This window comes from Lithobates pipiens, unplaced genomic scaffold (assembly GCF_037356315.1).
Source record: "Lithobates pipiens isolate NorthernLeopardFrog02 unplaced genomic scaffold, aLitPip1_a1.2 Scaffold_13, whole genome shotgun sequence".
NCBI lineage: Eukaryota > Metazoa > Chordata > Amphibia > Anura > Ranidae > Lithobates > Lithobates pipiens.
The window spans coordinates 11,716,293-11,739,594 of NW_027507718.1; the positions used below are offsets into that span (position 1 = coordinate 11,716,293).

Genomic DNA, 23,302 nt, shown 5'->3' on the forward strand with positions numbered 1-23,302 from the left:
CGCAAGATGTATGTCTCATTTACTTATCTGATGAGGAAATGTCATCAAAGACTTAGAAATGTCATTGTGGATTTTTTTTTTCTGCTCAGTGACAGGTGCAATATACAACCACCACTGTTAATATTGTATATATCAATGGCAGGAGGTGGCCATATACAAGAATCCCAGCAGCTACCTGTGTACAGGGCTATATACAGGCATTCTGTATTCATGCAGCTCCTCAGGGTTTCATTTATATGTATGTATAAAGCTGCTGCCTGCCAATGATTTGTACAGGCTGATTTGCAGTGGCTGTACACTACACCAGTTGGGTGCACCTCCTGGTGTGAGCGAGCCCTAAGTTTTACATATTGCAGCAGCATCCACATACCTAGGTAACCCCAACATTAGAGGTGAACACTTACTTGCTTTGTGAGATAATTCAAGAGTTGTAATCGGAACAAAAAATGACATCAATATCTCAGCAAGGGCAGGCATTGAAGGATTTGGCAGATGTCTAACAGCTTGTATGATGAGCTTGCTGATGAGGGGGGGAGAAATAGAGTAAAAATTTAGCAGTCAGTGGTCAAAATAAGGGATGGAGTATCCCGACTTGGCTGGACACTATTTTTTATTACGTGAGCATATGCCAAAAACTTGCAATTTTAAGGTCTCCAGTAGCAGTTAAGGGTCAGGAAAGGGAGATGGGAATGAGCAAGAGGCCACTCCCCCAGGTCCATACCAGTCCACATGCCCTCAACATGGAGTGGGCGCTTTGGGGCAGGGGGGGGCTTGCACCCCTCACCCTAAAGCACCTTGTCCCCAAATTGAGGACAAGGGCCTCTTCTCGGCAACCCTGACCAGTGATTGTCACGGTGGCTTATCGGAATCTGAAAGCCCCCTTTAGCAAGGGGGGCCCCCCCACCCTATGTGAATGAAGGGTTGACAGGAAGAGGCCTTTTTCCTCATCAACATGGGGACAAGGTGCTGTCCCATGATGAGGGCATATGGACTGGTAACGGGGAAGGGGGTGGGGGATCCAAAGTCGGATTAGTTAAGACTTTGATCTGACTTCGGTGATATTCAATGGGCTGAAGTCAGATCAAAGTAGTGCAGGGAGCATTTTCAAAGTCAGACCAGTTAACCACTTGCCGACAACGTCACACAGCTCTACTGCGGCACAATGGCTCTCCTGGGCAAAATCCCAGGTGCTGAAATGGCAGGGCACTACAAACAACCCCCCTCCCATATTACTCCTTTTCGGAAAGTAGATACCCCAAGGAGATTGCTGAGAGGCAGATTGAACCCATTGAATATTTGATTTTGTCACAAGTGATTGAATGACCAAAAAAAAATCTGCTTTTGAGTACGGGGATACCACGTGTGAAACTTTTTGGTAGCCTAGCCACATACAGGACCCCGAAAACCAATCACCGCCTTCAAGATTTCTAAGGGCATAAATCGCATATTTCACTTCCTCACTGCTTAACCCATCACGGGTTTGGAGGCCCTGAATAGTCACAAGCTAACCAAAAAAAAAAAAAACCTTTTCGGAAAGTAGACACCCCAAAGAATTTGCTAAGAGGCATGGCAAGTATTTTGCAGATCTTGTTTTGTCACACAGTTTTGAAAAAATTACCAAAACTTGTGGCAAAATATTCCATGGACTCAACATACCTCTCAGCAAATAGCTTGGAGTGTATACTTTCCAATTGGGGGATGGGGGTTTTATGCCACACATTGCCCAGTCTTCCAACCATTTGAAGACAGCCCTTTTTGACACTTTAATTGCTAGAAAATTTACTTTGATCCCCCAAACATATCTTTTCTAAAACGGGTCCTACAGATTAAAATGGTGGATGTTGCATTTTTTTTTTTCCCCACAGTATTTGCGCAGCAATTCTCCAAACACAATTTTTGGGGAAAACACTTTTTTGAATTTTAATGTACAAAAACACACTACTGCCCAAATGTTTGGTAAAAGACGATCTTACCGAGTACATAGACACAAAACAACCTGCTTTAAAATTGCGCACGCCTGTGCAGCAGCGACAAACTATACTTTTTAGAAGACCTCTGTAAATCTACTGCCCTTGATCCGACGTTCAGTGATACCTCACATGCATGGTGAAATTTCTGTTTACATACGACATGAGACCGATGCTTGCATTGCCTTTGCGTGCAAGCATGGGGGGTGGCAGGGAGGCTTTAGTTTTTTAACAGTTTTTTTATCATTTTCTATGGTTATCAAAGGGAATGTAAATATCCCTAATGATAGCAATAGGTAGTGACAGGTACTCTTTGAAAAATGGCGTCTATTAGACTCTAGATCTCTTCCTCTGCCTTTAAAGCATCTGACCACATCAAGAACAATGTGATAAGATGCCTTCCCCATTAAAAAATGTAAATCGAACAGAGTCCGCCATTCACATTGATCAACGTGGATGAAGAAATCTCTGCCAAGAAAACTGAATATATACACAGAAGCATAGGGCGCCTTCTGTCCACCTCAGCCCATATGGGTTTTCTCTCTTTAACCCCTTCCTGACCAGAGCACTTTTTGCGATTCGGCACTGCATCGTTTAAACTGACAATTGTGCGGCCGTGCGATGTTGTACCCAAACAAAATTGACATCCTATTTTCCCACAAATAGCTTTCTTTTGGTGGTATTTGATCGCCTCTGCATTTTTTTTTTTTTTTTTACGCTATAAACAAAAACAGAGCGAAACTTTGAAAAAAAAAAACACATTTTTTTTACTTTTTGCTATAATAAATATCCTCCAAAAATATATAAAACATTTTTCCTCAGTTTAGGCCGATTTGTATTCTTCTACTTATTTTTGGTAATTAAAAAAAAATAAAAAAAACGCAAAAAGCGTATATGGATTGGTTTGCACAAAAGTTATAGCATCTACAAAATAGTAGATAGATTTATAGCATTTTCATTTTTCTTTTTTTACTAGTAATGGTAGCGATCTGCGTTTTTTTTTATCGTTACTACGACATTACAGCGGACACATCGGATAATTTTGACACATTTTTGGAGGAAGTGACCCTGGCTAATAGGAACACGCGATCTGTCACTCCTGTCAGAACAGGGAAGTGTTTTACACTCCTGCTCGCTCGCAGCCGGCGGTCATCACGACAGTCAACCACAAGCACCGGTGCGCTTGCTATCCCAACCCCACGAGCCAACCTATAGCTATGATGGCTTGTGCAGGGGATCCAACCTGCCACAGTATAACTGCGGCGATTGGTCAGCAAGCGGTTAACTGCGGTGGTGAAATCACCTCCTACAGTGCTGGAGTCACTGATTTACGTATTGTGAGAAACAAACCCTGTTGCTTTCAAAATAAACAAATCCGTGCCACAGCTTGGCATAGCTGCAAAGCAAACTACAGGCACTGCAGAATCTGTGGGCTGCCAATCAGGATTTGCAAGCGCTGTAGGAAGGGCACTATGGGCCTGCGGGACACTACTTGTTCTAGCTCAAAGATATTGATCTGTTCAGACTAATCAAAAGGGATAAAATCTGATGCAGTCTGCGACTGACACTAACTGGTGTCACCTGTGACACCAATACAGTGCTCAGAAAAAGATCTGTATACTGTACTAATGACAAAGTGAAACGATTAACGGGGGGGCAGCGATCAGGGGGTTAAAACTTTATTAGGGAATATGACAGAACCCTGATGCTGACTAGCATCACCTGTGACACAGACAGTGATCAGAAAAAAAATCTGTACAATGTACTAATGACATTAACTTTGGGTGATCAGGTTAAATCTTTAGGACTATATGGCAGGTACCTAAACCTATCTGGGACTAACGTCAACCACTGCTAACTGCCCCATACGCTACTTAGCATCACAAGTGACACCAATACAGTGATCAGTTAAAAAAAAAAAGAATCTGTACACTACTTGGTGACACTGACAGGGAGTGAAAGGGTTAACAGGGGGTTTAAATGTGTGCCTATGTGATCTGGTGTCAGTGTAGTGCTTGTGCACTCACTTTTGATGCTCTCTCTCCCCTCATGCTGCAACCAAAAAGGGCTCCAGGATAGGAAAATGCATCATTTCCTGTGTTTACAGGATGTTCTGCCATTCACCAGAACTGATCAGCATGATTAAGATCCGGTACAGGCCAATGATTTATGGCCTGGACCTGATGACTGATCGAACTTGATTGGTATGGAGACGGCGGGCACAAATCGTTCACCTATAGGTGATTTTGCGCAGCCGGGCCACCCTGCTGCAGTAAATGTATGTGGTGCGGTCCAGGAGTGGTTAATTTGCAAAGATATTGATCCATTTTGAAATAAGGCTGTAAACAAAATGTGGAAAAAGTAAAGCGCTGTGAATACTTTCCGGATGCACAGTACCTCAGGTAAGTGACAGCACACATTGCCAAAAGTGTTGATGACCTTCTTGGAAATTTAGTTTGTTGGCTAGAGCAACAAAACATATCCTTCCTTACAATCTTCTGTTTTAGTATGGGCAAAATTAAAGTGTTATTCCTTCTCCTATACTTAATGTTCAATGTCATGTGCAAGCAAAGCCAAATCACTGCTCCCAGAGAGAGGATCCCTCAATGTGGCTGTACCTAAGGCCCCACGTGAGGGCTGTGTAGACCTGCATGGAAATGCACGTGTTCCATGCAGGCAGTCCCATAGTGGTCAGTAGGGACTCAGCCACCGGACATCCATGTGGTTGCACGGCCCCCCCAACACACCCAGGGGACAGGGTTGCATGGAACACATGTGAATCCCCATGCAGATAAACATGGCCCTTACACTAGGCACGAATACATACGTCCAATGTAAACAAGACTTAAGGGTCCATACAAAGAAAAGAAAAAAGCAATACAAACAAATCTAAATAAAACCACATTGTGCATTTTAAATATTTAATGAAAAACAAAGGCCTTTGCACACATGAAATAGATCCAACATAGCCGATTTACAAAACGGGTCCACATCTTGTGGCTTTACATAAAAAGTAACCAGTGCATTAAAAAAGAAAAAATTTGTCTTTACAATGGGCCCTGCAGTCACCACCACACACAGACCAAAACCACACTCCATGGACGATGGATTACAGTGTCTTTCTGCCGATTCCTTATACCAGTTTTACCGCAGGAAAGTATTTGTGTGCAGAGAAATCAAACTCAGGTGGAATCTGCATAAAAATAAAAAAGGGGGTGAAAACACATTTTACGCAAATTAAATGCCTTCATTAAGTAAGCAAAACGGTAATTATTCCATTTAAGGCATCGCAACCGATTCATGGGGCCTGTACTCTCATGCAGAGGACAAATGAAAAAGCTATTTGTAAGCTCTAAAATCAGTCTAATTAGAACTTATGCAGGGCTAATGACCCCCCACTACCAGCCTATTCCCCATCAACCGCACTTGGGTTTAGGAACAGTCCCCACTCAGCAGCCAGTGCTGCATAGTGGGGAAGAGGAGAAAGTCAGGCTGGGTTCACACACATATGCGAAGTGGAGGCAGGTTTCCTCCACATCCAATTTGCATGACAGGAGATCGTGATCGCCTCTCAATGGAGCCGGTTCACATAGCTCCAGGGCGGCTACGGTCCGCATTTAAAAAGGGTCCTGTGCATCTTTGTTTCAGATTCAGGTGCAAATTCAGGCAAAAATTTGGACCCAATATGCACCTGAATCCATGAACAGGGACACACCGGACCCCATGTTGTGAACCACGGGCGCAGCATATGTGAACCCGGCCTCAAGTTACAGTGGACCTCAACTCAAAAAGTTAAATGCAATGCTATAGATAATATCTAGAAATTTTAATTGTGCCTAAGCAGTATACTTAAAGTTGTACCTTTTTTGTTTGAAACTGTTCCTAATAAAAAGCAGTTCACTTCATGTACCTAGGCACTCCTGTGCCTACAGTCAAAGATTTTTTTTTTTCCTTTCTTATTGAGGGACACAGGGCATCTTAAACCTTTGGAAGGTCCAAATGAAGGATGGGCAACACAGCAAACAAAACACTAAGGCTGGGTCCACACCTATACAGCCACGGTTTCAGTGCGGCAGGCCGGTGCCATTCAGGTGCAACTTTTTACCAGACATCACAACTGAACTGGATGTCTGGTAAAAAGAACCCTTTATTAAACTGCACTGTGCCTCCCCCACACATGTATGAACTGGCTCCATTGAAAGCCGGTCCAATTCATGTTATATGAATTGGATGCGGTTAAGCCAAGCCCTATTATGTGCGTCTTACATTCACACAGAGTAGGGTGTGAGAACAGACAAGTGCCCCTATAGCAAATGGCTTGCAATGGAGTCGCTCATAAAAGAGGAGCAGCAGCCAGGAGGGGACCTGAGAAGAGGAGGATTGGGCTTCACTGTGCAAAACCACTACACAGAGCTGGCAAGTATAACTTTAATTTTTTTTAAATTTTAGCCTTCAATATAACTTTAAAAGACCTTATGCCTGAAGCAGACAGCATATGAGGTCAAAGCAATAACAGAACAATAATGTTGTGATAAAAGGCAGAAACTACCTTAGGCAAGAACAAAGTCCTGGACCTCAACACTGCCTTTTTCTGATGTAAAACCAGAAAGGTTTTACAAGAAAAAAAAGGAAAAAAGCTGAACGCCTGTATAAGCAGCGTGTATTTAAACTCTGTGTGCACAAGGCCTATAAGTGATAGAGAAGCTAGAAATCAGCTTCAAGGTAGCCATACACTAAGAATTTCCTTTGAAAACTTTTGGAATATTTATTCTATTTTTGAATCAGTGTTGGCAAATCTACAATTGTTTTTAACCTCCGTGACTAGTAAACTTGAAGGAGCAGGATGAAAATTGTTTCTCGAACAAAATAGTTTTTTAATAGTGTAAGTGGTTTTCATTTGGAATGACATTCATTCCAAAATCTAAAGTTAAATGCATACAACATTTTGAAGGACATTCATCAAGTCAGAAAGGGAACAGATGGGAACTTCCGTAAGAATGTTCCTTTATAACTCTACTAATGTACGGCCAGCTTTAGTTATATTTTACAAAAATGTTGTTAGTGGAACAAATACATTTTGCTGTATTGGCAAAGAATCTGATTAGACGGGAATGCATTACTTCATATCCAATGTCTAACACTTCTCTATTCAAGTTAAAAATAAACTTTTCTTCCCATCTTTGCCCCTGCTTTCTCTATGTGTCATGTCACCAAGACAGGATGTGAGGGATACATCACATAAAACTAGACCAAGACTTTAACCTTTCCTTACCCCCTGTTCAGAACCAACTGCCAGACATTTTAGGGAGCATCACATCATGGAGAATAAAAACTGAGTATATTAAATCATAATCTAAATTCTCAAAGATTACCTTTGAATCCTTTTTGTGGCCACCAGCAAGTAATTTCATCACTACTATGTTGTTTTTGGCAACCTTCAAAATTTCGTTGACCTGAGGAAACACAATCCAGTTAAGGTTTCTCAAGAAAGGAAGTGTACATTTTTTTCTGTTACTATAAATCTGGAGCTACATTTGTACAATAATGGGTGTACCACCTAATGTGGCATTGCATAGTGAGATGTAGCACATAACCCTTGAAATAAAATTGGGAAAACCAATAGCACATCTTTGTGTATAAATTTAACACTTATCCCAAATGGGAAGGTCTATTGTTGAGGCCCAAACAGATAATGCCGTGTAGGCGAGGAGAGTTTACACCCTCTTGGAAGCTACTCCGGTGCATACAGCTTTTCTCTTCCCTCTAACTGCATTATTGGGTAACTGTCTATACATGGTGTTTGCATGTTTTTTTTAATCATCCTGTAATAGAACTTCTACTTTAATGATTTTTTTTCCTCATTATGTGCCCACAAAGTCCACCAATTTTTTGAGTGTCCCAATCCTTATATACAAATTTTGGATGTTGGCATGGTGAGGGTCCTCCTTTCCTATTTTAAGAATAAACAACACAATTATGTATACAGTCTGGTGAATGTGGCCTGGTGCACCCCATAATGTTCCTCCATCCCTTCATTAATATCTCCATGAAACTAATTTTATTGTCCTGGGACTTTAATTTTGGTCTCATTTGACCAGAGCACCTTCTTCCACATGTTTGCCATGTCCCCCACATGACTTCTCGCAAACTGCAAATTGGACTTCATATGGCCTTCTTTCAACAATGGCTTTCTTCTTGCCATTCTTCCATAAAGACCAGATTTGTGGAGTGCCTAATAGTTGTCCTGTGGACAGATTCTCCCACCTGAGCTGTGGATCTCTGCAGCTCCTCCAGAGTTACCATGGGGCTCTTGGCTGCTTCTCTGATTAATGTTCTCCTTGCGTGGTCTGTCAGTTTAGGTGAACGGCCATGTCTCGGTAGGTTTGCAGTTGTGTCATACTCTTTCCATGTTCAGATGATGGCTTGAACAGTGCTCCGTGAGATGTTCAAAGCTTGGGATTTTTTTTATTTTATAACCTAACCCTGCTTTAAACTTCTCCACAAGGTTATCCCTGACCTGTCTGGTGTGCTCCTTGGCCTTTATAATGCTTTTTTTTAACTTAGGTTCTTTAACAAATCCCTGAGGGCTTCACAAATTACACACAGGTGGACTTTACCCATTAGGTGACTTCTAAAGGCAATTAGTTCCATTAGATTTTAGTTAGGGGCATCAGAGTAAAAGGGGCTGAATACAAATGCACACCACACTTTTCAGCCATTTGTAAAAAAAAAAATAAAAAAAAAAAAAAAAAAAACCTTCCGCTTCACAATGATGTGCCACTTTGTGTTAGTTTATCACATAAAGACCCAATAAAATACATTTACGTTTTTGGTAACATGACAAATTGTGGAAAATGTCAAGGGGTATGTATACTTTTTCAAAGTACTGTACCAGTAGGGATATTACATGCCTGATATTTTATCTTAGATACTACACTTGCATCTACTCCTGAAGAGTGCATAAAGTCAAGAAACAATGTATGCAAGGTTTGTGTTAATCATGTATTGCCAGTTGGATTGTATATGGTCAACATTATATTTAATTGGGTATGAAATGCATTAACCACTTAAGGACCACCTCCTGAACATATACGACGGCAGAATGGCACAGCACAAGAACGTACCTGTACGTTGCTTTTTAAGTGCCCAGCCGTTGGTCCGGGGTCCTGAGCTCTGTGACCGTGGCTGCGGGACCAGCGGACCCGATCACCGCTGGTGTCCCGCGATCGGGTCACAGAGCTGAAGAACGAGGAGAGGTCTGTATAAACAAACCTCTCCCCGTGCTTCCTAGTGTGGCTGTCACCGATCGCCTCTTCCCTTTTATAGGAAAGACGATCAGTGACGTCACATGCCAGGCCACGATCCCCTACAATAAAAAAAAAAACGTCATACATAACACCTACACTGCCACCTGGTGGTTAACTCCTTCACTGCCAGTGTCATTTACACAGGAATCAGTGCATTTAAAAAGCACTGATTGCTGTATAAATGACAATGGTCCCAAAAATGTGTCAAAAATGTCCGATGTGTCCGCCATAATGTCGCAATCACAATAAAAATCGCTGATCGGCGCCATTACTAGTAAAAAAAAATAATAATAAAAATGCTATAAAATTATCCCCTATTTTGTAAATGCTATAACTTTTGCGCAAACCAATCGCTAATAGCGATTTTTTTTTTACCAAAAATATGTAGAAGAATATGTATCGGCCTAAACTGAGGAAAAAAAATAAGTTTTTTTTTTATATATTTTTGGGAAATATTTATTGTAGCAAAAAGTAAACAATATTGATTTTTTTCAAAATTGTCGCTCTATTTTTGTTTATAGCACAAAAAATAAAAACCGCAGGGGTGATCAAATACCACAAAAAGATAGCTCTATTTATGGGAAAAAAAGGACGCCAATTTTGTTTGGGAGCCACGTCTCATGACCGCGCAATTGTCAGTTAAAGTGATGCAGTGTCGAATCGCAAAAAGGGGCCTGGTCCTTTGGCTGCAAATTGGTCCGGGGCTTAAGTGGTTAATATGGCTTGATAAAATCAGCTCGTTACCATTTTATCCTCTGTGTATGCAATATTTATTCATTAAACAAGGTTGGAAACCAGTTATTCATTAGTCATATGTGCTGTGGCTCATTTAAAGTCCCAGGACAAATAAATTAGTTGTAAAAATATAGTCTACACCACAGCATGACAAAAGTTTTTACAAAAGTAAAGGAAAAAAAAAAAAAAGTATAAATAACATGAGTAAAAGTGACATTTTAAAGATAATCCCAGACACTATGTTGCAAATAAGTAAACAAAAAATTCACCTCTTGGTCTTGATTTGGAATATTTTCTAAAATCATCCTTGCTTGTTGAAAATGTTTGCTTGCTGCCATGTACAAATCTGAAGCCTGGGGTGGGGGACTGTACTTGTTTAAATCAGACATTTCCTTGGAAGTGAAAGCAAGACAGATCAGACCACATATTTCAGCAGGGAAGTAAATTTCATAAGGCAACAATTTATGTGCTTAGCTAAGAAACCAGAGGAATAATTTAGCTGAATCTACCTTTCACAGTAATTTTATTGCACAGAGCACTTTATTACATAACCTAATATACATAGAATTCTGTGCATCAACCCCCAACATCCAGGGCCAGGTCAGCATTGATGTATGCGACTACACAACGGCTAGCACTTCTTTCTTGCAGCTCTGGAGTCGAATCCCACCCAGGACACTACCTACATGGAGATTGCATGTTCTCCCTGTGCTTGTGTGGGGTTTCCTCTGGGTACTCAAAAGACATGCTCTGGTAGGTTAATTGGCTTGTGTCTAAATTGGTCCATATGTGGGTGATTATGTATGCACACTAAGCGCTTTGAGGGCAGGGACTGATGTGCCTGTACTACTACACCACAATAAATACAGCCCTTTTAGTTTGTGCTCTATACAGATCTATATCCAACATGACAAGTCCCATCCTGTCCCAATAAAAAAAATCCATTTTGTTTTAAATTTACTCTCAGGTATCAAAGAGGTGGGGCTCGCAACTGGGACTTTCAATACACTGGATCTAGTAAAATACACAGTCACACATAAATGTATTTTATTTTACTTAGCATATAGCACCCTTCAACTGCTGTAATGAGAGCACATACCTGAAACACAGGAAACAGCCAGCAGGATAATATCGTACCATGCTTATAATGCAACAAAGCCGCCCACCCCACCACCTTAAAAAAAAAAAAAAAATCCCACACACACACACAAATTTTATTCCAGCCACAGTAAGTAGTAACAGTTTTTACACAAGCCGGGGTTGACCTGACAGAAAAGTATGGTTAATCTCTGTTACCGAAAAGAAAGCGGCATACTGTGCTGCAGCAGGCCAGGATGGAGGATAGGTTTGAGCACCCACACTGACACTGCAAGCCCTCCATTTTTGATGAGCATATTTAGGTAAAAATAGAAACTTACTTTAAACTGTAAATAATGCACTGGTGGTGGCGTGATAACACTGTTGAATGGTGCAAATCTGTGTTCATACCGAACTTGTTCACTGTCCAGCTCAAATTTGGGTTTTCTCACTTTGCCATCCATGTCAAAGGCAATCATTGTCTAAATAGCAAATGTAAAATTTCAGACAATTAAGAAATCAAATTTTAGATCAGACGCTATCCTTATTTTTGTTAGAAACGTAAACCTCTTCAAGTTTATGACGACTGTCAGAAAGTTTGCTTATTTATTGAACAGTGGTGCAGCAATTTAAATACAGCCATCATGGGCCCCCCCCCCCCCACACTAAAGACATTTTCTGGGGGCGTTCTGTACACCAACTCCTTATAGAAGGCATCCAGATTGCCATATTGCATTGTATAGAAATATACAGAGCTGCAGGCTGAAAAGGAAAGGTCATTTTTAATAGCTCCCTAGTAGTATTCCCGAGTGTGGCTCGGGGTTAATTTTCAATATCAAAATCGGTAACCCCAAGCCACACTCAAGATTGCATGGCAGTATCCTGGTACAGGTTACTTACCTTGTCCCCAGGATCCTCCGATACTGTTCCGGGCTCCATTCCCTGCAAGCATCACGACACATGGGGGCAGAGCCCGGTGGCAAATTCAAAAATTTACACATCATAAAACTGTAATCTAAGATTACATTACTGTAGCAAATCATCCTTTTGTCCCTAATGCTCTGTCCAATGCCCCGCCTGCACATTTATATTATACTGGGATTTTTTTTTCTGCCTGCAAACTTGAGAATGTCCATGGCATCCAAAAAAGCGCCCCTCTATGTCAAAAGCAGTTTTAGACGAGCTAGAAAACCGCAATAGTAAATTAAAATCACTTGCAGAATCGAGCAATAGTGATTGGTGGGGAAATTAGTTATCTGACACTGAAAGTGACCACAGCGACGATTCTGCGAAAATGTCAGCGTTTTTGAATTGATTACATTATTGAATACATTTTATTCTATTTTTTATAATTTAGAGTTAGTTATATTAAAATTGATGATTTTGCATTTCAAACTTTATCATACCCGGGATTGTCTACTAGACTCGTTTGGACAGATTTGAGTTATCCTTAAGAATTACAGGCCTACAATATAAAACGCCACATTTCTATGCAAAACAATGTACCGCTTTAACATTCAAAAATCTGACAGGGAGGTTAAATATGGCTTGCGTAGCAATTTTATGTGCTATATTTTGCCCAACAAAAGTGTAGTTACCCTTTAACCCCTCTGATACGGGGAGGGGTTTACACACTGTGTATATCTGACAACCAGACTCCTGCCTGTCAGGTGGATGCATTGCTGCCAGATTGCTTCCACACCCCCGTGGTAACACGTGCTTATCCCCCCCCCCCTATGTATCCTGTGCAGCTCTAGCACCGTTGCGGACCTAGGACAAGCATAGCAGGTGGCGCCGGGTAGAGAGGAGGGAGCCAAGCCAACTCACGCCTGCTCTCCCCCCCCCCCCCCTCCTTGTTGGCTCAGAAAGCAATGTCTTTGACCACCAGTGTTCTCGGCCAGCATTGCCGGAAAAAAAAGTGTAATGCAAAGTGAAAACCATGATTGTGATACACATTACATATCACCATGTACGTCTGAGTGAGAGCAATATTTCTAGCACCAGACCTCGTCCAACAATAAACTTATGACCTGAGGAGCTTTTAAAGCATCGCCTATGGAAAATACAGAGTACTGAAGTTTGTCTCCATTTCAAATGGCGCACGAAAATTTTAAGTTTGACATGTTGGGTAACCATTTACTCAGCGCAACCTCATCTTTATTTTGTAAAAAAATTGGGTTATTACTTTTGTGTAAACTTCAGTGTAGTTTTTTTTACTGAATTATGCATTTCCTAGACTTCTGCAGTAATATCGTGTGACAAAAAAAAAAAAAAATTGGAACTACCACCAATTTGTTCTCTAAGTTGTCTGCTTTCAGAAAATATATAATGGTTTGGGGGTTTTATGTAATCGGGCATAAAATGAGTTTTTTTAAACATATCCAAAATTAAGCCTACCACCCACTAAATGTGGAAAAATATATTGTAGCAACGTTTTTGTGATTATCTGTAGGCAAGTAAGAAAGGCACAGTTACTATTCGTACCTCTAAGCACACAGCTTCTGTGCATAGCACCATCTAGTGGTTGAAAAGGAAATTCACAGCTCACTTTAATTAAAAGTGATGCATATGAAAGCAGGATTCATTATTTTTGGATAAGTTGTACAAAGATACCAATCATGGTGTATTGAAGTAGAATGGAAGCCATACAGGAATTATGCAGTGTCAATATAAACAGCCTCCTGAAGTTGTTCTTTAAGGGCCAAAGTGACAAAATCTCTTTAAAACCCATTCACCGACCCACATACTCATGTTCACCTCGCTTTCATACTGTTCCTTCAGAATCTTAATGCCACACCTGGTGCTTTTGAATATGGTAAAGAATGTGAACTCTTCTCATGATGGAGTGCATGGGCCTAGTTGCCAATTACTAGGCCAGTACAGTATTATGTGAAGACGACAAGGTCAACACTATTATTGTCAACAGTATATTACTCCGGGTTGACCCTTGAATAACAGGGCAATGTTGGAGGGTGGGCAAGGAGAGCATAAGTGGGTCAAGGTGTGTGTGGACTAAAAAAAAAAAAAAAAAAAAGACTCACTTTGCCGTCAATGGACAAAATTAGAGGGTCCCTTTAAAGCTAGGTTCACACTGCACTGGTTTGAACAGAGCCGAAAATAGACTTGTGGCCAAATTATAAAAATCAAATATATGTAGGCTGTCCATACCAGTCATACATGGATCGGAATTCCGCCAGTTCAGCAAGGACCAGCTTTTTTTTTCAGAACCTTTTCCACCTTTAATGTGACCTATAACCACTTCCCGACCGACGCATGACGATGCAAGTTGGCAGAATGGCACAGACAGGCATACGGGCGTACAGGTACATCCCTTTAAGAATGCCGCCGTGGCATCGAATGCGCGCCGGTCGGGACTCCCGTGAGTCTGGTCGCGGGTCCCGCGGACTCGATCGCCACGGGGATAACCACAATCGTCTCACAGGGAGGCTGAACGGGGAGATGCCAATGTAAACAGCATCTCCCCGTTCTGCCTAGCATCAAGTGACACTGATCTCTGCTCCCTGTGATTGGAGCAGAGATCAGTGTTCACTAACACACAGTCACGCCCCCCCACAGTTAGTAACACGCCCCTAGGACACATTTAACCCCTACATTTGCACCCCCTGGTTAACCCCATCACTGCCAGTGCCATTTACACAGGAACCAGTAAATTTTTGGTCCCAAAAATGTGTCAAAAATATCCAATGTGTCCGCCATAATGTTGCAGTCACAATAAAAATCGCTGATCGCCATTACAAGTAAAAGAAAATGATTAATAAAAATGCCATAAAACTATCCCCTATTTTGTAAACCAATCACTTAGTGATTTTTTTTTTACCAAAAATATGTAGAAGAATACGTATCAGCCTAAAGTGAGGAAAAAAAATTTTTTTTTTACATATTTTTGGGGGGATATTTATTATAGCAAAAAGTAAAAAATAATGCATTTTTTTTCAAAATTGTCGCTCTTTTTTTTGTTTATAGCGCAAAAAATAAAAAACGCAGGGGTGATCAAATACCACCAAAAGAAAGCTCTATTTGTGGGGGAAAATTTTTGTTTGGGTGCCATGTCGCATTACCTCGCAATTGCCAGTTAAAATGACGCAGTTCTGAATCGCAAAAAGTGGTCTGGTCTTAAGCCAGCAAAATGGTCCGGTCTGAAAGTGGTTAAACTGTACAACTCAGTTGAACAACAAAGTTAAATCTTTTAGGTGGTGTAAAAAAAAAAAACACCACACCCTTAGACTAATAATTTGTTGAAGCACCTTTTGATTTTATTACAGCACTCAGTCATTTTGGGTATGAGTGTATCAGCATGGCACATCTTGACTTTGCAAAGAGTAGGCAGTGCATCTCCTGTGCACAGCCCTCTTCAGATCACCCCACAGATTTTCAACTAGATAAAGGTCTGGGCCATTCCAAAACTTTAATATTCTTCTGGTGAAGCCATTCCTTTGTTTATTTGGATGGATGCTTTGGGTCGTTGTCATGCTAAAAGCTGAAGTGCCTCTTCATGTTCAGCTTTCTGGCAGAAGCCTGAAGGTATTGGGATCTGTTCATAATTCCCTCTACCTTGACTAAGACCCCTGTTCCAGCTGAATAAAAACAGCCCCAAAGCATGATGCTGCCAACACCATGCTTCACGGTGAATATGGTGTTCTTTTGGTGATGTACAGTGTTATTTTGCACCAAACATATCTTTTGGAATTATGGGGAAAAGGTTCAAATGTGGTTTCATCAGACCATAACACATTTTCCCACATGCTTTTGGGAGACTTTGGATGTCTTTTTGCTAAATTTATCCAGGCTTGGATGTTTTTCTTTGTAAGAAAAGGCTTCTGTCTTGCCACCCTACCCCATATCCCAGACATTTGAAGAATATGGGAGATTTTTGTCACATGTACCACACAGCCAATACTTGCCAGATATTCCTGCAGCTCCTTTAATGTTGCTGTAGGCTCCTTGGCAGCCTCCCTCACCAGTTTTCTTCTCGTCTTTGCCATCAATTTTGGAGGAACGTCCAGTTCTTACTAATATCACCAATGTGCCATTTTTCTTCCACTTAATGACCGTCTTCACTGTGTTCCATGGTATATCTAATGCCTTGGAAATTCTTTTGTACCTTCTCCTGACTGATACCTTTTTAACAATGAGATCCCTGATGCTTTGAACGCTCTCTGTGGACCGTGGCTTTTGCTGTAGGATGTGACTAATAAAATGTCAGGAAAGACCTACTAGAACAGCTGAACTTTATTTGGGGTTAATCAGAGGCACTTTAACCACTTGCCGACCGCCGGACGATGTACGTCCTATTTTTGAAGAAGGATATCTCGGTAACGGCAGCAGCTGCTGCCACAACCGAGATATCCATCTCTTCAGGCGGCGGTCGGCTGTACGATAACGGTGGTCTCCGCGGCGGATTCGCCGCGAGATCACCGCTATCGGCGGCGGGAGAGGTGGCACCCCCCTCCCGCCGCTTACCGGAGCCGTCGGTAGCGGCGGAGGTGATCGGGTCCTTTCATCTGCTGGGCATACAGACAAGTGAGGCTAAGATGGCCCCCACTCGTCTCTATACCATAGGAGGGCAGAAGCGACGTCAAAACGTCACTTCCGCCCATACCTCTTAAAGGTATATTTTTTTTAAATGTCAGATTTTTTTTTTTTTTTTTTTTTTTGCATTTTGCATTTTAGCCCAAATATGAGATCTGAGGACTTTTTGACCCCAGACCTCATATTTAAGAGCACCTGTCATGCTTTTTTCTATTACAAGGGATGTTTACATTCCTTGTAATAGGAATAAAAGTGATCCATTTTTTTTTTTTTAAAAACAGTGTAAAAATAAATAAAATCAATTAAAATAAATAAGAAAAAAAAAAAAAAATTTAAAACACCCCGTCACGACGAGCTTGCGCACAGAAGCGAGCGCATACGTGAGTAGCGCCCGCATATGAAAACGGTGGTCAAACCACACATGTGAGGTATCGCCGCGATCGGTAGAGCGAGAGCAATAATTCTAGCCCTAGACCTCTAACGCAAAAAATGCAACCTGTAGAATTTTTTAAATGTCGCTTATGGAGATTTTTGAGGCTAAAAGTTTGACGCCATTCCACGAGCGGGTGCAATTTTGAAGCGTGACATGTTGGGTATCAATTTACTCGGCGTACCATTATCTTTCACAATATAAAAAAAAATTGGGCTAATTTTACTGTTGTCTTATTTTTTTATTCAAAAAAGTGAATTTTTTCCAAAAAAAGTGCGCTTGTAAGACCGCTGCGCAAATACGGTGTGAAAAAAAGTATTTCAATGACCGCCATTTTATTCTCTAGGGTGTTAGAAAAAAAACAATATAAAATGTTTGGGGGTTCTAAGTAATTTTCTAGCTAAAAAAAAACTGTTTTAAACATGTAAACACCAAGTCTGAAAAAGAGGCCTGGTCCTTAAGTGGTTAAATGATGGCAGGTGTGTACTGACGCCTATTTAACATGCGTTTGAATGTGATTGCTTAATTCTGAACACAGCTAAAACTCATGTTATATTTTAGTTTATTCCCCGCCACCCCAAAAAAAAAGAGATTTCAGTTTGTTTTTCAATTGCGTTGTACAGTTTATAAGTCACATCAACACCCCTTTCACAGTGAAGGCTCTTTACAGGTGTTTTAGCGCTAAAAATAGAGCCTGTAAACCGCCTCCCCAGTGTGAAAGCCTAAGTGCTTTCACACTGGGGCAGTGTGCTTGCAGGACAGAAGAAAAAAATTCCTGAAAGCAGTGTCTTTGGGGCAGTGTACACACCGCTCCTAAACCAACCCTACCATTGAAATCAATTGGCAGCGCTTGCGAAGCGTTTTTCAGGTGCTGTGAACCCCTTCTTTTGGGTTAAGCGTGCCCTGGTCCCACCCAGCGCGGGTAAAACGAGCAGTGCTTTATTGCTAACGCGGCCCACGCCTCAGTGTGAAGGGGGTTCTAAAAAGGTGGAAAATGTTCTGAAATAATTTATCTGTATCATTTGTTTTACATCAGAAACCTGAAATTTTAACAGGTGTGTAGACCTTGTATAGCCACTGTAGAGGCTAACTGGATGTGCACAATCGACTAGCCTGTAAGGCTTTTCCCAAACAATCAGTGCCACTGACTATAGCTACCAACATGTCAGGATTGGGCTCTTAGCATCCCTCTTCTCAGCTGTCGGATACTTGTCGGCCTAGTTCTATTTAAGACAGTAAGGTTAAAGTTTGCATTTACCTTGTACATCCCCGCACACATATTCTGGTAGGCTTGGCTTAGCGTGATCTCTCTGCTCAGAGGCCGAACTGCAAAACAAGTACCATTAAAAAAAAAAAAAAAAAAAAAAAAAAAAAAACACTACTTGCAACTCAAAATCTTGGGGAAAAAACGGTTTCACAGGATAAATGTCCTATTGATTTTAGAATGCATTCTGTTATTTTATAAAAATATACTATTATGTAACCAAATGTTTTTCAAAGCAAGGATGAGTACACACTAAACTCCTCTAACCCACCTTCCTTTAAAAAACAGCATCGACATCCCCCTATCCAACCTTACCCATATGGGCCATTTGTCAGAGCCACATCCTATGCAAGGTCTTCTCCTTGGGCAAAGATCCTTTTAGGACCTCCTAGGCTAGCACTGGGCCATTCTAGATGGTGGTTGCTATCCAGGACTGCCCCAAGAAGGATTTTTATCAGATATGAACAAGGGTAAGAAATGGAGTAGAGGGTATTATTGTGGTTAGTTTGGAGGATGAATTACAGAAGTTCAGTATAATAGTGTAGGTGCACTTTAACATATTTGGCGTTGCTGACACCAATCCCAGAAAGTTATAAAGCATGTAACTACTCAGACATTAATCATTTTTATACAATTCTTCATGATTGCCATCATTTATTTAGGTCGTTAAAACTAAACACTAACTCTTACTAAAAAGGTAAAAAAATCTAGTAGTAAATTTGGGTCAAAGCCTTACTTTCCGTCTTGCACACCACTCTTGTACTGCAATTGCCTGTTCTGATTTCACTGCATTTTGTGAGCTTCTTATTGTGTGTATGATGAAGTGCAAGTCAGATAGAGCCTGCCTCATTTCCTGGCTGGAGGACTTCCAGCATTGTCCATCCTTTTCATTCACTGGATTTCAATTATTTTAAACTTGGAGGCTCAACGTCACATATGTGGGCATTACCTTGGGCAGTCTTACATGCAATGTCTAGGAATACACAGTCCTGGCATACATCCACCCACCAAGGCTTTTTGATATTTGAATAATTTCTCCTATGAGCCAGTCTACTGTTTGCATCAGGGCTGTGGACTCCTAAGAGTACTGCAGCAGGGTGCTGTGAGGTTTTCAAAAAGCCACGTACAGTACCCTGCCAATCCCATCAGCTTTGAATTGCCCCTATTGCATTGAGAAGCATAGGAAAGCACAGAGATACAGAGACCCAGGGATGACATTTTAATTTAAAATTTTGATAGTATGAGGAAGGACATGGATGAGGAAAAATTTACATAGATTGTGACGTGTGCAGTTTCTCAACGCATTAATATAAAAGTATCTATGGTTTTGCCAAGTCTTGTGAAAATGCCACTCAAAGGAAATTACAAAAGTGGCCTAGTTTAACCTGTGCTTCTGACAAGGTCTAAAGCCAGTCATAATCAGAGCAAATTTCTTTCACATTATTCCCCCATCAACCCAGTCTGTGTTGACAGACATCCCTCCTGCTAAGCCATTGTGTTCTCCAGGGAGAGAGGGGGGGGGAGAGATCGTTCATTATTTTTTTGGGGATCTCAGGTTTTCCAGCCTGGGAGTTGATGTGACATCTCTCCATAAAGAGGACCTGTCGCACACTATTCCTACTAAATGGGATGTTTACAGGAAAAAAAAAATTAAATTAAAGCGCCCCAGTGTGCTCGCACACAGAAGCAAACGCATACGTAGGTCACGCTTGCATATGTAAACAACGTTCAAACCACACATGTGAGGTATAACCACGAACATTAGAGTAAGAGCAATAATTATAGCCCAAGACCTCCTTTTACATGTAACCTGTAAAGAATTTTAAAGTGTCGCCTATGGAGATTTTTTAAGTACCGAAATGTGGCGCCATTCCACGAGTGTGCGCAATTTTAGGTATCCATTTACTTGGCGTAGCATTTGTTTTTATTCAGGACGTTTTTTTTTTCCCCAAAGGTGCCCTAGGGAGTGCTGAAATTCACTCGCCGATACCGATTCTTTTTAATGGCAAGTGACAGCACAATACAGATACTAATGCCTGGCACGGTTAGGTGGCACCAACATGTGGCACCGATTTGCATCACTGAAAGGTAGCACTTATGGGCACTGACTGATGGACACTGATGGCTGGCACTTATGAGCACCGATTCAGAACTGATGGCTGGCACTTGTGGGCAATGGTACCCAGTTTCCTCGAAAATAAGACCTAGCGTGATTGTTGGTGATGACTGCAATATAAGCCCTACCCCCCCAAATAAGCCCTACCCCATTTTCCCCAAAAATAAGCCCTACCCTGAAAATAAGACCTACAAGGACTTTAACTATTTGGGGGTAGGGCTTATATTGCAGCCATCACCGACAATCACGCTAGGTCTTATTTTTGGGGAAACAGGGTAGGTGGAACGGATTTGTCAGGCAGTGGCACTGATAATTGCTGGCAGCCTGGCATTAAAAAATGAAATCAACGATATAAAGAGAGTAACTATACAAGAGCCCATCTGCACCTGCACTCAGCCTCAGTAAGCCTAGTCAGAATGCAGCAGCCGCCACCTTGTTACACCCAGCCCATATAATTAGTGAACTATATGGGCTGGGTGTAACAAGATGTACGCTGGCGCCTTGTGACTGCAGGATTACTGAGGCAGAGTGCAGGGTGTACCAAGATGAGCATCGCAGCGTACAGTGTGACGGAGACATGGGCCGTCACTTCTGTTAACTATTCTGATGGCCCGGGTCATCGATTCTGACCGGCAGCTGCGATCCACACCCCTGCCAGCTTACTTTCCGCTGCAAGGACTCGCTCTCCACTGTGCCAGGACTCTCGATTCGCTCCGCTTCTCCACCCACTGACTTTCGCAATGCTAAGGTACCGTATATACTCGAGTATAGGCCGACCCGAATATAAGCCGAGGCCCCCAATTTACCCCCAAAAAAACTGGCAAACTTATTGACTCGTGTATAAGCCGAGGGTGAGATATGCCTGTCCATCCCTGTGTGTGTGTCCGTCCCTGTGTGTCCGTCCATCCCTGTGTGTGTGTGTCCATCCATCCATCCATCCCTGTGTGTGTGTGTGTCCATCCATCCATCCCTGTGTGTGTGTGTGTCCATCCATCCATCCCTGTGTGTGTGTGTGTCCATCCATCCATCCATCCCTGTGTGTGTGTGTGTCCATCCATCCATCCATCCCTGTGTGTGTGTGTCTCCATCCATCCATCCATCCCTGTGTGTGTGTGTCTCCATCCATCCATCCCTGTGTGTGTGTGTCCGTGTGTGTGTGTGTGTGTCCGTGTGTGTGTGTGTGTGTGTGTGTGTGTGTGTGTGTGTGTGTGTGTGTGTGTCCGTGTGTGTGTGTGTCCGTGTGTGTGTGTCCGTGTGTGTGTGTCCGTGTGTGTGTGTCCGTGTGTGTGTGTCCGTGTGTGTGTGTCCGTGTGTGTGTGTCCGTGTGTGTGTGTCCGTGTGTGTGTGTCCGTGTGTGTGTGTCCGTGTGTGTGTGTCCGTGTGTGTGTGTCCGTGTGTGTGTGTCCGTGTGTGTGTCCGTGTGTGTGTCCGTGTGTGTGTCCGTGTGTGTGTCCGTGTGTGTGTCCATGTGTGTGTCCGTGTGTGTGTCCGTGTGTGTGTCCGTGTGTGTGTCCGTGTGTGTGTCCGTGTGTGTGTCCGTGTGTGTGTGTGTGTGTGTGTGTCCAGCCTACCTGTGTCCCGAGCCTCCGTCCCGTGCCTTGCCTCCTTGCCTCCGTCCCGTGCCTTGCCTCCTTGCCTCCGTCCCGTGCCGTGCCTTGCCTCCTTGCCTCCGTCCCGTGTCGTGTCGTGTCGTGCCTTGCCTCCGTCCCGTGCCTTGCCAGGATCGCCTCGGCGGCCATTCTAAAATTCAAAAGCCCCGCCTCCGCCTCCGCCTGTGATAGGCGGAACACTGAATTTCCCAGCAGCCTGTGTTCCGCCTATCACCGATATCGTCTCATCCTCGTACTACGGACGAGGATGAGACGATGTCCGTGATAGGCGGAACACAGGCTGCTGGGAAATTCAGTGTTCCGCCTATCACAGGCGGAGGCGGAGAAGGAGGCGCGGCTTTCAAATTGTAGTATGTCCGCCGTCTGTCTGCTCGATACGCTGATCGAGCAGTCAGACGGCGATGACTCGAGTATAAGCCGAGGGGGGCACTTTCAGCCTCAAAAAAGAGGCTGAAAATCTCGGCTTATACTCGAGTATATACGGTATTCATGTGAAGCATTGAGAGCCTTTGCCTGAGTGCAAGTACTCTGGCAAATACTCGGTATTGGCACCGATACTAGTATCAGTGCAACCCTAATGCACATCCAAGAGTCTTAAAAATATCTATACTCCCCGCTGCAACCATCAATTGTGGAAGTGAGTTCCACAGCCTTATTGCCCTAAGTGAAAAACCCCCTGCGCAGTTTAAGGTTAAACCGCTTCTCCTCCAATCTCATTGTGTGGCTCCGTGTCCTCCTACACTCAGACTGAATAGTTTTTTCCTATGCTGGGATCACCATTGAGGTATTTGTAAATCGCCATCATGTCCCCTCAAGCGTCTCTTCTCCAGTGAGAATAAATTTAGTGCTTGTAGTCGTTCCTCGTAATTGAGGTCGTCCAGTTCCCTTATTAATGTCATTGCCCTTCTTTGGACTCTCTCCAGTTCCAGCACATCCCTTCTGAGGACTGATGACTAGAACTGGATGCAGTACTCCAGATATGGCCTAACCAGAGTTTTATAAAGTGGTAGGATTGTCATTTTATCTCTGTAGTATATCCCTTTTTTATGCATGCTAAATTTCTGCCGGCTTTGGTAGCTGCAGCCTGCCATTGCATGCTATTGCTCAGTCTCATCTACTAGGACCCCCAGATCTTTCTTTATCCTTAATTCTCCCAGCAGTTCTCCCCCAATGAGTAGTTTGCATTTATGTTTTTTGCCCCGAAGTGCATTACTTTACATTTCTCCACATTAAACCTCATTTGCCG

At 42.4% G+C, this 23,302-nt stretch overlaps 1 protein-coding gene across 4 annotated transcripts in view; it reads right to left on the minus strand.

The window, feature by feature from the left end:
* Positions 1 to 4,871: 4,871 nt before the first annotated feature.
* Positions 4,872 to 23,302, minus strand: part of NAA35 (N-alpha-acetyltransferase 35, NatC auxiliary subunit) — a 114,828-nt gene continuing 96,397 nt past the window's right edge. For 3 of the 4 annotated variants that reach the window (XM_077474838.1, XM_077474840.1, XM_077474841.1), the window contains 5 exons: positions 18,325 to 18,392; positions 11,428 to 11,568; positions 10,279 to 10,401; positions 7,340 to 7,420; positions 4,872 to 5,160 (listed from right to left, as the gene is read on the minus strand). In XM_077474838.1, the coding sequence (XP_077330964.1) occupies positions 5,101 to 5,160; positions 7,340 to 7,420; positions 10,279 to 10,401; positions 11,428 to 11,568; positions 18,325 to 18,392 (473 nt within the window). In that variant the 3' untranslated portion in view covers positions 4,872 to 5,100. Of the gene's footprint in view, positions 5,161 to 7,339; positions 7,421 to 10,278; positions 10,402 to 11,427; positions 11,569 to 18,324; positions 18,395 to 23,302 lie in introns of those variants that run through there. The other variant, XR_013272138.1, reaches the window with a different exon arrangement.